The sequence below is a fragment of the Tiliqua scincoides genome, chromosome 2 (genome assembly GCF_035046505.1).
Source record: "Tiliqua scincoides isolate rTilSci1 chromosome 2, rTilSci1.hap2, whole genome shotgun sequence".
Classification (NCBI taxonomy): Eukaryota; Metazoa; Chordata; class Lepidosauria; order Squamata; family Scincidae; genus Tiliqua; species Tiliqua scincoides.
In genome coordinates, this window is record NC_089822.1 from 264,543,208 (window position 1) to 264,558,500 (window position 15,293).

General features: G+C 49.5%; 2 protein-coding genes across 2 annotated transcripts in view; both read left to right on the forward strand.

Moving 5' to 3' along the window:
- The window catches only part of LOC136639152 (uncharacterized), a 140,982-nt gene that overhangs the window by 71,326 nt on the left and 54,363 nt on the right, over window positions 1-15,293 (forward strand). The window lies entirely within an intron of this gene.
- LOC136640505 (zinc finger protein 664-like) lies at window positions 1,061-2,749 on the forward strand. The gene has a single exon (XM_066615673.1). The coding sequence runs from the start codon at window positions 1,061-1,063 to the stop codon at window positions 1,397-1,399; it is 339 nt and encodes a 112-aa protein (XP_066471770.1). The 3' UTR covers window positions 1,400-2,749.

Genomic DNA, 15,293 nt, shown 5'->3' on the forward strand with positions numbered 1-15,293 from the left:
GACTGAGAAGAGGAGCTGCAACACCAAAATTTTCCAAGTGGCAAAGTCGAGATCTATGGTAAGGCCACACCTGGAGTATTGTGTCCAGTTCTGGTCGCCACGTCTCAAAAAGGATATAGTGGAGATGGAAAAGGTGCAAAGGAGAGTGGCCAAATTGATGACTGGGCTGGGGCACCTTCCCTCTGAGGAAAGGCTACAGCGATTGGGCCTCTTCAGCCTAGAAAAGAAGCGGCTGAGGGGGGACATGATTGAGACATACAAAATAATGCACGGGAAGGATAGAGTGGATAGAGAGATGCTCTTTACACTCTCACATAACACCAGAACCAGAGGATATCCACTAAAGTTGCATGTTGGGAGGGTTAGGACAGACAGAAGAAAATATTTCTTTACCCAGCATGTAATTAGTTTGTAATTAGTCTGTGGAACTCTTGCCACAGGAAGTAGGTATGTGCAAGCTCTTGATTTTAGAGGCAGGCTGCCTCTGTTTGCCAGATGCAGGGGAGGGCACTGGGACGCAGGTTGTACCTGTTGCCTTGTGAACTCCCTCAGGCATTTGGTGGGCCACTGTAAGATACAGGAAGCTGGCTAGATGGGCCTTTGGCCTGATCCAGTGGGGCTGTTCTGACAACAATCCCCCCCCCCATTTGTATCCTAAACTTTTGGGTCTGCTTGATTTTCTGGTGGGGGTTTTGGCAGGGACAGTGGAAAATCTGGAACAGGGAGGGCCAGCAGGGGCCCTTGAGCACTGCAGAAAATTTGGGGTGTGGAAACCATCAGCACAAGAGTTCATCCAACTCCCCATAAGAAAATATGTGAAAGGGTGAAAGCTGAAAACCCAAAAAGATCAAGAACTCGGAAGGTAAACGAGCCAGAGAAATGGGAAAATAAATCTGATGCTCCTCAGAATAGGGATTTCAGTGTCATCCCAGACAATCTGCAGAAAGAAACTGGAAAGAGGAGTGAGAAATGCCCTCAATGTGCTACTACCTTCAGCAGTAAGGCAGACTTTGTAAGACATCAAAGAACACACACAGGAGAAGCCATATAAGTGCTTGGAATGCAGAAAGAGCTTCAGTCGGAGCTCACACTTAGATGTGCATCTAAAAATTCACAGAGGGGAAAAAACCTGCAAATGCTTCAATCAGAGCACAAACCTGACTGTGCATCAAATAACCCACACAGGGAGAAACCATATCAATGCTTTGAGTGTGGAAAGAGCTTCAGTGTGAACTCAAGTCTGACTTTGCATCAAAAAGCCCACATAGGAGAAAAGTCATATAAATGCTTGGAGTGTGGAAAGAGCTTTTGTAACAGAGGAACTCTTACCATCCATCAAAGATGCCACAAAGGGGAGAAACCATATGGATGCTTGGAGTGTGGAAAGAGCTTCAGTTAGAGCTCACACCTGGTTGTGCATAAAGGATCCCACACAGGGGGAAAGTATATATAGTTAGTTCTTGGTATCTGCACAGTTTAAGTTCCTGGAAATCCCAGGAGGTACCCAATCTGCAGATAGGGAATCATTGATCCCAATCAATCAGTTGGCACTGAATGGCTCTGACAGCAACATGCTAGAGGGAGGGGTCGCTTTCCTGCTAGAGCACCAGCCTGAGCACAAATCCTGAGAGGTAGGTGGCAGTCCTTCTCCCCATGGATAAACACATCCACGGGTCTCAAATCATCATGTAGAGAGAACTCACAAGAAAGGCTTGGAGTGCGGAAGGAGCTTTGTCAAAACTCTGATTAGGCAGCATATGGAGGAGAGGCCTGACTGTGGAAAAAGTGGTTGAAAGGAGTGCGAATAAAGAAGGAGCACAACCTAGGCAAGGGGGAGGGAGGAACTGAGTGGTACGGAAAATCCTGGGCCATGTCCCAAGGGGTAGGAGAGGGGGGACCGGAATGGGGGTCTGGTTTCCATGGACCCCTGAGCTCTGGCCAGCACTAATGCAACCCTCATGCCAACCCTTCCCTGGAGTGGGAGGACCCTACAACCCAAGGTACTGGTCTGCTCTTACAGCGATAAGTCGGCTGGCTCCCTGGCTATCCGTTGCTGGGGTTTGGAAAACAAGCCGCCCCTTAAGACACCAGATTCTGGACTGTAGGAGCCCCCAAGAGTGAGGTAACCCTGAGGGGTGGCATTGACTGTGCCCCCACACGTGAGGCCCCCCCCCCACATGATTTTGTTCAGGCTGTGTTTCTTCTATTGGACATTGCCAGAACGAACCCTTGTACTGAAGAACTTTCCTCATACACCTCTAGTTTCTGTGCATGGTAGAATCTGTTTGACTGCGAGCTGCCTCATTTGGGGGAGGAAATGGAGGCCAGAAGAGGGTTGGGCCCATTCATGGAGGATAGATCTGTCCATGGCATCTGTGTGGGATCTCAGGGTCCAGCGACAGAATTTTTTTAGTGTCATTTTTAAACTTTGCATTTAAATTGTATTTGTACTTATAGAGGTGGGTGTTTTGTGTGTGCATCTCTGAAGATTTTTTTCATTTCTTTCCCATCTTTCCTCTAAGCTGCTCACAGCATCATTTATGGGTCTTCCCTTCCGTTCCTTGCACCTCAGGAGGTGGCACAAGTCACCATTGTGACACAAGGCCCATTGGGGTCAGGGTGGCTTACCCAAGAGTTTCCCCTTACCTTCGGTGGAGCCACTTCAGGGCCCTACCTTGTGCTGGATACGGTGCAAGCCTCCTTGCTTGCCTGTTCCAGTGCAAGATAGGATTGCGCTGCACGTGTAAAGTAATGCACATTGGGGCAAGAAATTCACGTGTATGACAGTGGGGTCTGAGCTGTTACACACACCCTCTTTCCCAAGCACATGCAGTTTAAACTGACTTTATCTTGGTTTTAGAGTTGGGCAGGCCTCCCTAATCTGCAGAAAGGGGAGAGATTTTGCTGGCTCCCAAGGAGAGGCTCCCCTGAGGTCAATTAAAATCTTGGTTGCTTGAAATCTGACAAAGGATAGCAAGAACTTCCTGCCTGAATGTTAAATTAAATGACAATTGCCCAACTGGTTAGTTCTTTTCAGACTCTTGACCAGGAAGTCTCCAACCTGAGAACACACCCTGCAACACTGCCCTAGATGGGCATCACACTTTTTATGTCCTCCTGGAAGACCAGGCCAGGAAGCTCAAGATAGGACCTCCCAAACTCCTTTGCCCTGCCAAAAATTCCTTTCCTTTGTAAAAGGTCCTATAACTTCCCGCTCTGGAAGTCCCATAGAACAAAATAGGACTTACTTCTGAGTAGACCTGGTTAGGATTGTGCCCGAAGGCCAGCTTTCTCTCCAGCAAGATGTCTTGGACCTTCATTTTTGAACAGGGTCAGCTTTCGCTCTGCTTTTCCTCCTCTGGAACCTGGAAACTTTGCAGCCCTATCTTGCTGCTCAGGAAGGACTTCACACTCAAGCCATAACCAGCAGACTAGGATGGCTGACCTTTCCTCTCCCCCCCTTTTGATCTCTCCACCCCCCAAAAAGATTTAGTCTCCTTACCAACTAACTCCTGCTGTCCAAATACCAGTAGTGGACCTGCCCTCATGGTTGCTCCGGGCAGGTCCACAACATACCTCCCTCCTCCAGTACGCCACTCCTGTCCCCAGGAAGCTTACCGAGACTCAGAGCCTCGCGTGATGTTCCGCAGTGGTTGAGAAGCCTTCTGAGGCTTCTCCCACTGTTTTGAACAAGACTTCTGGTGTCCCTACGAAACCGGAGCAGAGGAAGCCTCTGAAGGATTCTCACAAACTGCCAAGCACTGTGTGGAACCTCGCTTGCCTGTGGCTCAGATGGGCAGGCAGGGTGGCACGGTAGGGGTGGGGGGGTGCAACGAGTGCGCAGCAGGTGCAGTGCCTGGGACTTTTGCCCCCCTGCCCCCACCCCAGGTCCACCACTGCCAAATACAGCTATTTGCAAGTATCTCTCTTCTCTGACCTGAAATTAAACGTGCCCTTTACTTGTTGTCTATGGGCCCAATCCTATCCAGCTTTCCAGGGCCGGTGCAGCCTCAAGGTAAGTCAACAAACGCTCCCTCACCTGGAGGAGGCCTCCATGACTGCCTCCTCAATACAGGATACTGCGCACACCCTGTTGGCGTGGCTGCATCAGTGCTAGAAAGTTGGATAGGATTGGACCCTATATTTCTTTAATAAACTATTTTTTTGTTTAAAAAAAAAAAGAAAGCTCTGTCTTCTGGCTACTGTTAGCCTAATTTTGAGGCACATTGAGATTGATTGTCCCGCTCATCATGTCAACGATCCAACCCATTGTGACACTGCTGGATATGACCTCTCGCTTGCTAATTTCCCCAATTTCAGTTATTTGTGTGCGCGCGCATGATGTGTGTAGGACACACGTGTAATGTGAAGGAGCAGTGTTGGCAACAGTTGTTTGTAACAGTGGGAGAGAGATCTTGGGGTGCTGGTGGACAGTTGGATGAAAGTGTCGAGGCAGTGTGCAGTGGCTGTGAAGAAGGCCAATTCCATGCTTAGGATCATTTTGAAAGGGAGAATAAAATGGCCAATATTATTATGCCTTTGTGCAAATAGATGGTAAGGCTACATCTGGAGTGTTGTGTCCAGTTCTGGTGGCCACATCTCAAAAAGGATATAGTGGAACTGAAATGGTGCAAAAGAGGGGAACCAAAATGATAAGTGGACAGGCTACTGTGTTTGGGGCTCTTTAGAAAGAAGGGACCTTAAGGAAGACATGATTGAGCATATAAAATTACGCATGGGATGGATGGAGCAGATAGAGGCAAGTTCTTTTCCTTCTCACACAACACCAAAACCAGGAGTATCCACTATAATTGACTGGCGGTAGAGCTAGAACAGATAAAAGGAAATATCTCTTGACTCGGCCTGTAATTTTTGGAAGTCTTTGCCACAGGACATGGCATCAGGGACATATTCTAGAACAGTGGTTCCCAGATTGTGGGTCGGGACCCACTGGTGGGTCGCGATTTGATTTTTGGTGGGTCCCATAGCAGCCAAGGAGAGCCTCCAATGAAAACACAGGTGACAGAAGGATCAGAAAACTGCCTGAAGCCCTGAGACTTTTCAAAAATCAGATACCTGCTAACTACCGAACTAGGGGCAGGAGGTCTGGTCTAGAGGGTAGAGACTCTGTTTGCCTGAAGATAACATCCGAAGGTTGCCAGGCAACTGGCACTGTGAATGGCGAGAACTTGAAGCAGCTGACAAGCCAAGCCGAGTTATTCCACCTGTAAGTGTCTTGGCCGTTCTTCAAGTGAGAGATGAAGGAGTTGCTTGTCAGCTTGCGTGGGAGGAAACTGGAGGCCAGAATGTGATACCAGATCAGAAAGATCCATCTGAAATGTTGTGGTTCTTGAAAGATAGAACCTTTCTTCAATTGTAAAAATCCCTACAGGGATTTAGAAGAGCCTGCCTATGTAAACCGCCTTGAATTAAAGTCTGAGGAGAAATCTGACGACCAAGAAAGGCGGTATATAAATACCTGTATTATTATTATTATTATTATTATTATTACCACCTTTCCAACAGCTCCAGTTGTTTACAAGCATTTGTATATATAAGGAGATAAATGTTGAAGAAATGTTGAAGCATCTTTTTTCTGGGTATTACTACGTGTAAATAAATAAACATATTATTAATTCCTATTTTTTTTTTAAAGTCTCGTAAAACTAGGTGGGTCCTGATAGAGTGTCATTTTGAAAAGTGGGTCCTGGTACTAAAAAGTTTGGGAAGCACTGTTCTAGAATGTGCACAATACTGGGTTAGGTGGACCAATAGTCTGACTCCATAGGCTGCAGCTTTGTATCTTCACATGACAGTGTATCGTGCTGGGTTTTTTGGGAGGGGGACAACGACGACACACAATTGTGCTATCTCTATGGGAACATGAGAGCTGTAAAAGGTGGTCCTGAACGTGGTTGGCACTTTTTTACCACAGTTGGGACACCTGTTCCTTTTGTGGCATGAAGAACGTTGGAAATTCAGAACGCTTTACTGCGTTCAACTGTGGCGAAAAACAGTGACCAGGGCTGGTGCCAGCACGTGACCTCCTCTGGCAGCTATTGGGGCCTCACCTCTAATACCTGCTCTATCTCCTTGGGGAACATTGTGCCCAGCCAGCCACTGTGGCCACTGCACAGATTGCTCCCCCTTCTTATGTGGACTGTTGGTGTGGTGGGAGACATGGGAGATGAGGATAAGGACCCACTGAGCTGGGTGGAGTGCCCTCTGCAGTAGGCACCCTGCTGAGGGACCCCACCCCCACCCCGGTCAGACAGTGATGAGGGAAGCTGCACCTCCTGGTTTCATCCTATCAGGCCATTGCTAAAGGCCCAGAAACCCTGCCAGGAAAAAAGTGTGTCAGTCATGGGTAGCCTTGTGTAGGGGTGTCAGACATAAGGCCTGTGGGCCGGATACGGCCCCCGGAAGCCATTTATCCGGCCCCCATTATATCTGGGCTCTCCCAGCATGTGAATGGGGCTCTCCCATATCTTGACAATATGAACAAGATTTGCTCATTTTCTCTTCTGTCCTTCGCAGCTAATGAGTTTCTTTGTGAGAACAAAGTGCTTATTTCTGGTCATCATATGCGTAATGACGACAGTTTCTGCTCAGTGATGTCACTTCTGCTTAATGACGTCACTTTCAAAAAGAGGAGCCTAGAGAGACCAGGCAGCACTGAATGCTGCCATCAGGGAGCCCTTCATTCCTCTCCCCCCTCCATGCCCTGATGGGAAGCTTACTCAGGTGCAAGGAGGGCTTCAGTGAACTGCCCCAAGCGTTGCCATGGAGACAGTGGAAGGAGCAGGTGGGTGGAGGGAGGTGGCAGGTGGAGGGACCTGGGGGGGGTTGAGGGTGCACAGGGCCTGCCTCTGGCTTTTCTCAGGGGGTACCAGGTTTTGGGGGGACCCTTTCAAAGGGGGTGAGTGAGAGCAAGGGGAGGGGCAACAGGATGGGCAGAAGGGGTGAGGAGTGGGCAACACAGGGCAGGCGGTGGCAACAGCCAGAAAGGTCTTTGGAGGCCAGGTCTGCTGGGCTTCAGGCACATGCGGTGAGTGCGGAGGCAGGTGAGGCAGAGCCTCCCTACCGGAGTCCTTTGAAAAGTGCCGCCATCCTGTGAGGTGCCCAAGAACCCGCAACCTGCGCGCTCTGCAGTCACAGAGGCCTCCTCAAGGTATGGGAACATGTGTTCCCTTTCCTTGGGGCTGCATTGCAGCTGCACCGCTGCTGCAAAGTGGAATAGGATTGGCCCCCAGAGTCCAGTCAGAGTGGCAGATGTTGCAATCCTGGTTCAGCCCCTCCAGCCCTGCCAGGTCCACACCTGAGCAGCAGGAGGAGCCTCAGCCTCAGCCCCTCCTGACAAGAAGCCCAGTCCTCAGGTGGCCACAGCACTAAGAAAGCGCAGAGCATCCGCACTTCTGCCACAGGGTGTTCCTCAGGTTGACACCAGTCGCATTGCTCCCTTCGCTCAGGAAGCGAGTACTGGTTGAAGTCACTGTGTTTTCAACCAAGGAAAGCTCTCCTTTCTCCCCCCACGTCCTGCGTTAGGTGCTCAGACCCTCAACATCAGGGGGAAGGATTTTTACCTCAGAAACTGCAGCTGCAGTTAGAGGGTTGCTCGGCTCCTGCCTGGGCACGTTCTGCCCTCAGCTCCTCAACTGAGGGGGCTTTCTGACTGCGCCGTGGGGCATGGAGGCAGTAGACTAGGAAGCCACGAGGCTGCTGACCAGTCGCCCTTAACTGATGCGCCAAGTCCTGACTGGGGCTGTGCTGCCCCTTCGCGCCTCAACACAGTGAGGCGGAGGGTTCAGGAGCTCCCAGGGCTCCTGTCGGCCATGCTCCTTGCTTCAGCACACTGAGGGCCAGGCAGCCTTGAAAGAAATCTCCTGCCCAGCCTGTCCCTCACTCCCCAGCTTCTCCCTCCACATCTGCTGAGGAGTGCCTTAAGGACACCATCTTATGGGTCCTGGTTCCCTCGAGGCTTCCACACCACAACCAGCACTCACGAAGGCTCTGCTTTCCTGCATGCAGGGCAAGTTCCCTTTCTCCAGGGCACTGGGGGAAAGGGCTGGTTCGGCCTGAGGGGGTACTGGGATGCCACTGGGGCAGCGGTTTCTCCCCCAGGACAAGACTGCCCAGGCGCAGGCTGCCTTGCAGTGTCCCTGGAAGCACAAAATTTAGTGTGAGGCTTGTTGAAGGGTGTGTGGACCAGACAGTGGCTGACAACTTGGGACAGCTCATGGGATCTCAGCAGGAGGGGAGAGGACAGGACTCATGGATTAAAGGGTGGATTGTATTAGAAGATGAAAGAATACTTAAACTGGTGGGACATGATCTTGAATGGGGATGGCATGCATTTGTCTGGTATGGAAAAGCAAACGAATACAAGCGATTCAATAACCATGTATTAAGGAAATCTCTATTATGGATCTGGGCTAAAATACAAAGACAGATGTATACCAATATTCCCCCAATGGGTGGCACCACTAGAAGCATGTACCGGGCCGAATTTATTAGAGACAACATAAGTGCTTAGATATGAAAGTTTATTGAAGAAAGATGGGCAATTAAAGACGAAAGAAGAACTGTTAAGACAGGGTGTGGAGATGGATTGGTGGACTCGCTTGCAATCTGATTCAAGATTTGGGAAAGATAAACAAGAAGGATTCTATTCAGAACAGACACCATTTGATAGAATACTCTTAGAAACAAAAGAAAAATATATCAAAAGAATGTATATGTTCCTATTGGATTTTGAGATGCAAGAAGAAACAATAAAAGAATGTATGATAAAATGGGCGCAAAATATAGGCCATAATATTACATTAGAACAGGGGTGCTCACACTTTTTTGGCTCGAGAGCTACTTTGAAACCCAGCAAGGCCTGGAGATCTACCAGAGTTTTTTTTACAATGTTCGCGCCATCATAACATATAACATTTATGTGTACAATGTATGTTGGTGTACCTTGAGCCCCACTGAGTATAACAGGACTTACTCCTGAGTAGACATGCCTAGGATTAGGCTGTGAGGCTGCAATCCTAGCCACACTTACTTGGGAGTAAGCCCCATTGAGTACAATGGGCCTTACTCCCGGCGTTTCCTCCCAGAGGCACCTGAAGGGGGGGGTTTGGCACTCCGCGATCTATTCATTTTGCCTCGTGAGCTACCGGTAGATCACGATCCACCTATTGAGCACCCCTGCATTAGAACAATGGGAACAGATTTGGAAATATAATATAAAATTTACTAGAGCAACAAATTCTAAAGAAAATGTATATAAAATGTACATGACACCTGTAAAACTGATAAAAATGAACCAGAATATATCAAAAAATGGTTGGAAGTGTAAATGTGAAAGAGGGACATTTTATCATATGTGGTGGACATGTAAAAAAATGCAAGTATATTGGAAAATGGTAAGGAATCTAATACAAGAGATTGTTGGATATACGATACCGCTGAAACCAGTTATTTTTGCTTAATATTACCTTAGATATTATAGATGAAGAAAATGATGTGTATTTCATTATTATGATATTAACTGCTGCGAGGATTTTATATGCTAGCTAGATATATGCTAGAAGGACATTAAAATTCCAACGAAAGATGAATTAACAGAGAAAATAATGAATGTGGCAGAAATGGATAGACTTACAGAGATTTTGGATCAACAGCGCAAACCGACACAGATAGCGCAATGGAGACCATTCTATGCTTGGTTGAAAATGAAGTTGTAGATGTACAAGATGGGGCATTTAGACGAATGTATTGTATACATGATATATTATATATGATATGATAGACATTTCATGATAGAGGGTTCATTTCATTTCACAGATGTACATCTCTCTGGCTTCCTGTCCGTATATATTCTTGTGGGCCGTAGAAACAAGCCGGTTTCTTCACAACCCAGTTCCAGTGTTGCCAGCCACATACACGTGGTATCTGTGTTTAGGATACCCTAAACTAAAAGTTTAGGATACTGCAGCCTGCAGCAGTTTAGGGTGGGGTGTCCCTTCTGTCGTCCTAGAAAAGCAAAGAGGAATACCGCGGTGGTCAGGTCACTCGTTTACTCGGGAGTAAGTTGCACTGGGGCTGGCTTCCTAGGATAATAGGACTTGCTTCTGGGGGCTGGGGCCAAGAATAGGCCCTCAGTTTGGCTGTACTTGTCGTAAGAGGCGACTAAACAGCCACCGGGTAGATGGGACTCGTCAGCCTAGGAAGGCAGCTCATCTAAGAGAAGGAAACTCTGATCCCAAACCTCCACTGCCTTGTGGCTACATCCAGTTCTGGAAAAGGCTTCAGGAGTCAACCTCGAGGCAAAATCAGGAGCCGGAGTCCCTTAGGCAGTTCATGGCTGAACACAGTCACGTTCTGGCAACTCCTGCGACGCCGCTGGAACCAACCGTATTGGCTTCTGCCTTTCCATTGGACCATTCCAGCGACGTGGAGAGGGGGGATTTGCTGCATGGGTAACAGCCTATCCTCCATACCTTCTTTACCCAGGCTTCGCGCACTGGAGAGGACACTCCAACTTCGCCATACGGCGTCGGCACAACACGGGAAGCAGCAGTTTACCGGTTATAAGTCTTTGCTCGATTGGCGTAGAGCATGACGCCAGGGGCTGCTTCCGACGGTGGGAGAGATCATTGCATCTCATTGGGCAGCTACCGCCCGCCTTAAGCTGGGCAGTCCCCAGCCAGTAAGGTGTTGCCTCGCCACGGTCCGTTAACCTCATGGGGTGCGTGGGGTTTAGGGTGAAAACCGACAAGCGGATCGACAACTCTGCACCATGCAACAGAAAACAGAAAACTACTGCCCTAAAGCTGGGCACCTGGAACGTTAGGACAATGACACCTGGCTTCTCTGATGACCTGCAAGAAATAGACGACGCACGCAAAACAGCTGTCATCGACATGGAGCTGAGCAGACTGCAGATGGACATCGTCGCCCTTCAAGAGACTAGGCTGCCAGATTCCGGATCTGTCAAGGAGAGAAATTTCTCATTTTTCTGGCAGGGAAAACCACCAAACGAAACCAGGGAACATGGCGTTGGCTTTGCGGTCAGAAATACCCTGCTGAAATCCATCATCCCACCTACTGTGGGAAGTGAAAGAATTTTGTCCCTGCAGCTCCAGTCATCAGCAGGACCTATCACTCTCATCAGTGCTTATGCACCGACTCTGTCGTCTCCAGCAGAAGCCAAAGACAAATTCTATGATGACCTGGCCACCACTGTCAAGAAAATCCCTGTAAAAGAGCCATTGTTCATCCTCAGCGATTTCAATGCTAGAGTTGGTGCTGATAACAGTTCATGGCCCACTTGCTTAGGTCAGTTTGGCACTGGGAGGATGAACGAAAATGGCCAACGCCTGCTAGAGTTTTGCTGTCATCACGGTCTCTGTGTCAGCAACACATTCTTCAACACAAAGCCCCAACATAGAGTCTCTTGGAGACATCCAAGATCAAAGCACTGGCACCAGCTCGACCTGATCCTCACCAGACGCTCCAGCCTTCCCAGCATCAAGATCACACGCAGTTATCATGGTGCTGCCTGCGACACTGACCACTCCCTGGTGTGCAGCAGAGTGAAACTGCAAACAAAGCGACTGTATCACACGAAAAAGGAAGGAAGACCTCGCATTGATACCAGCAAGACCCGGGATCAGAGAAAAGTGGAGGAATTTGCACAAGCGCTTGAGGAATCTCTTCCAGGCCCGGCCGACGCAAACGCATCCAACAGATGGGAACATTTCAAGAATACCGTTTACAACACCGCCTTGTCCATATTCGGCAAGAAGACCAACAAGGCGGCAGACTGGTTTGAAGCCCACTCTGAGGAGTTGACACCAGTCATTGAGGAAAAGAGGAGAGCTCAAGCAGCATACAAGGTCTGTCCCAGTGAGCGCAACCTGCAGGTCCTCCGAACTGCTCGCAGCAAAGTCCAACAGACTGCCAGGAGATGTGCTAACGACTACTGGCTCCAGCTCTGTTCCGAGATACAGATAGCAGCTGACACGGGCAACATCAAGGGGATGTATGATGGTATCAAGCAGGCCCTAGGTCCAACACAGAAGAAAATTGCCCCTCTGAAGTCTGCCACAGGCGAGGTCATCCAGGATCGGGCGCAGCAGATGGAACGCTGGGTGCAGCACTACTCTGAGCTATATTCCAGAGAAAATGTAGTCACCGAAGAAGCACTGAACAACATTGAGTGCCTGCCTGTGCTGGAAGAGCTTGACAGTGAACCAACCCTAGAAGAACTTCACGTGGCCCTGGACTCCCTTGCCTTTGGCAAGGCACCTGGAAAAGACAGCATCCCTGCTGAAGTCCTAAAATGCTGCAAAGAGATCATCGTCACTGAGCTGCATGAAATCCTCTGTCTCTGCTGGAGAGAAGGTGGAGTACCTCAAGACATGAGGGATGCAAACATCATCACGCTGTACAAGAACAAAGGTGACAGGGGTGACTGCAACAACTACCGCGGCATCTCTCTCCTTAGCGTTGTAGGAAAGCTGTTTGCCCGAGTTGTACTAAAGAGGCTCCAGGTACTTGCAGAGAGCGTCTATCCAGAATCGCAGTGTGGATTCCGAGCCAACAGGTCCACCACTGATATGGTATTCTCCCTTAGACAACTGCAGGAGAAATGCAGGGAACAACGACAGCCACTCTTTATAGCCTTCATAGATCTCACAAAGGCTTTCGACCTGGTCAGCAGAGACGGCCTCTTCAAGATTCTCCCCAAGATTGGATGTCCACCCAGGCTCCTCAGCATCATCAGATCCTTCCACAAGGACATGAAGGGCACTGTTGTCTTCGATGGCTCCACATCAGACCCTTTTGACATCCGAAGCGGAGTGAAGCAGGGCTGTGTTCTTGCACCAACCTTGTTTGGGATTTTCTTCGCTGTCCTGCTGAAGCAGGCTTTTGGAACTGCAACAGAAGGCATCTATCTCCGGACCAGATCAGACGGAAAGCTCTTCAACCTCTCCAGACTGAGAGCAAAATCCAAAGTCCAGCTGAAATGTCTGCGTGACTTCCTCTTTGCCGACGATGCAGCTGTCACTACCCACTCTGCCAAAGATCTCCAGCAGCTCATGGATCGTTTTAGCAAGGCCTGCCAAGATTTTGGACTGACAATCAGCCTGAAGAAAACACAGGTCATGGTTCAGGATGTGGACTCACCTCCCTGCATTACAATCTCTGAGCATGAACTGGAGGTTGTCCATGACTTTGTGTACCTTGGCTCAACGATCTCCGACACTCATTCTCTCGATGCCGAGCTAAACAGGCGCATCGGTAAAGCAGCTACCACGTTTTCCAGACTCACAAAGAGAGTCTGGTCCAACAAGAAGCTGACGGAACATACCAAGATCCAGGTCTACAGAGCTTGCGTCCTGAGTACACTTCTGTACTGCAGCGAGTCATGGACTCTTCGCCCACAACAGGAGAGGAAACTGAGCGCTTTCCACATGCGCTGCCTCCGACGCATCCTCGGCATCACCTGGCAGGACAAAGTTCCAAACAACACAGTCCTGGAACGTGCTGGAATCCCTAGCATGTATTCACTGCTGAAACAGAGACGCCTGCGTTGGCTTGGTCATGTCGTGAGAATGGATGATGGCCGGATCCCAAAGGATCTCCTCTATGGAGAACTCGTGCAAGGAAAGCGCCCTACAGGTAGACCACAGCTGCGATACAAGGACATCTGCAAGAGGGATCTGAAGGCCTTAGGGATGGACCTCAACAAGTGGGAAACCCTGGCCTCTGAGCGGCCCGCTTGGAGGCAGGCTGTGCAGCATGGCCTTTCCCAGTTTGAAGAGACACTTTGCCAACAGTCTGAGGCTAAGAGGCAAAGAAGGAAGGCCCATAGCCAGGGAGACAGACCAGGGACAGACTGCACTTGCTCCCGGTGTGGAAGGGATTGTCACTCCCGGATTGGCCTTTTCAGCCACACTAGACGCTGTGCCAGAACCACCTTTCAGAGCGCGATACCATAGTCTTTCGAGACTGAAGGTTGCCAATACAAGGATAGACAAATGATATTAAGAGGCTAAACCAGAAAAGGAACAAGATTAGGAGATATGTATTGATTGATTAGATATATTGATATATGACTGCCTGCACATAAGAACATTAGAACAGCCCTACTGGATCAGGCCATAGACCCATCTAGTCCAGCTTCCTGTATCTCACAGAGGCCCACCAAATGCCCCAGGGAGTACACCAGATAACAAGAGACCTGCATCCTGGTGCCCTCCCTTGCACTGGCATTCTGACATAGCCCATTTCTAAAATCAGGAGGTTACACATACACATCATGGCTTGTAACCCATAATGAACTTTTCCTCCAGAAATCTGTCCAATTCCCTTTAAAGGCTTCTTGGCCAAATGCTAACACCCCATCTTGTGGCAGGGAGTTCCACAAATTACACTCTCTAATTTAACTCTCCCAACACTCAATTTTAGTGGATGTCCCCTGGTTCTGGTGTTGTGCGAGAGGGAAAAGAGCATAGCTAGACAGAGACAGCCAGGCTCAAAAACATCCAGGGAAGGGACGGGAGGGAGTTGGGAATCTAAACAGTGGCATCCTCCATTTGCAGGAGAGCGAATGGGGGTCCCAGGCTGAAGTGGGTGGAAGAGGGAAGGGAGTAGATGAGCCCACAGGTGGGCAGAGAGGGCCAGGCTGAAAGACAGTCAATGAAGGGATGGGGGCAAACAGTGACACACACACACACCCGATTTGCAGGGGGGGCCGAATGGGGGTCCCAGGCTGAAGTGGGTAAAAAAGAAGAGGGAGGGTGACAGGAGCCCCCAGATGGTTGGGGGGGGGTGAAACAGCTAGGCTCAAAGACAACCAATGAAGGAACAGGGGAGCTGGGAAGACAAACAATGGGAAGACAGTAACCCCCTCATTTGCATGGGGGCAAAGGGGGGGTCCCAGGCTGAAGTGGGTGAAGTGGGGTAGCTGCTCCTCCTGCGTGGGATCCGCGGATATGGGGCTCACCCGTACTTTTACTATGGAGCTTGTAGGCCTCCTGGGGGATTTGCTTTGCCCTGGGAAAGGCAGGGTGTACATTTTTCAAATCAATAAAGAACAATGGCAAGAAATGGAGGTTGCAACCTGATATTCTGCCCCCCCATATGAAGGTGGTGCTGAGCCTCCCCACTGTTTTCCCACTCAAGACAGCTTCTGTCCTACTGACTCATTCTGGCCTTCCTGCGCCAGGGGTGGGTCCAGAGTTTGCATCTGGGGGCAGGGCCATGATAACTACCAACTCCAGAGCTCAGGG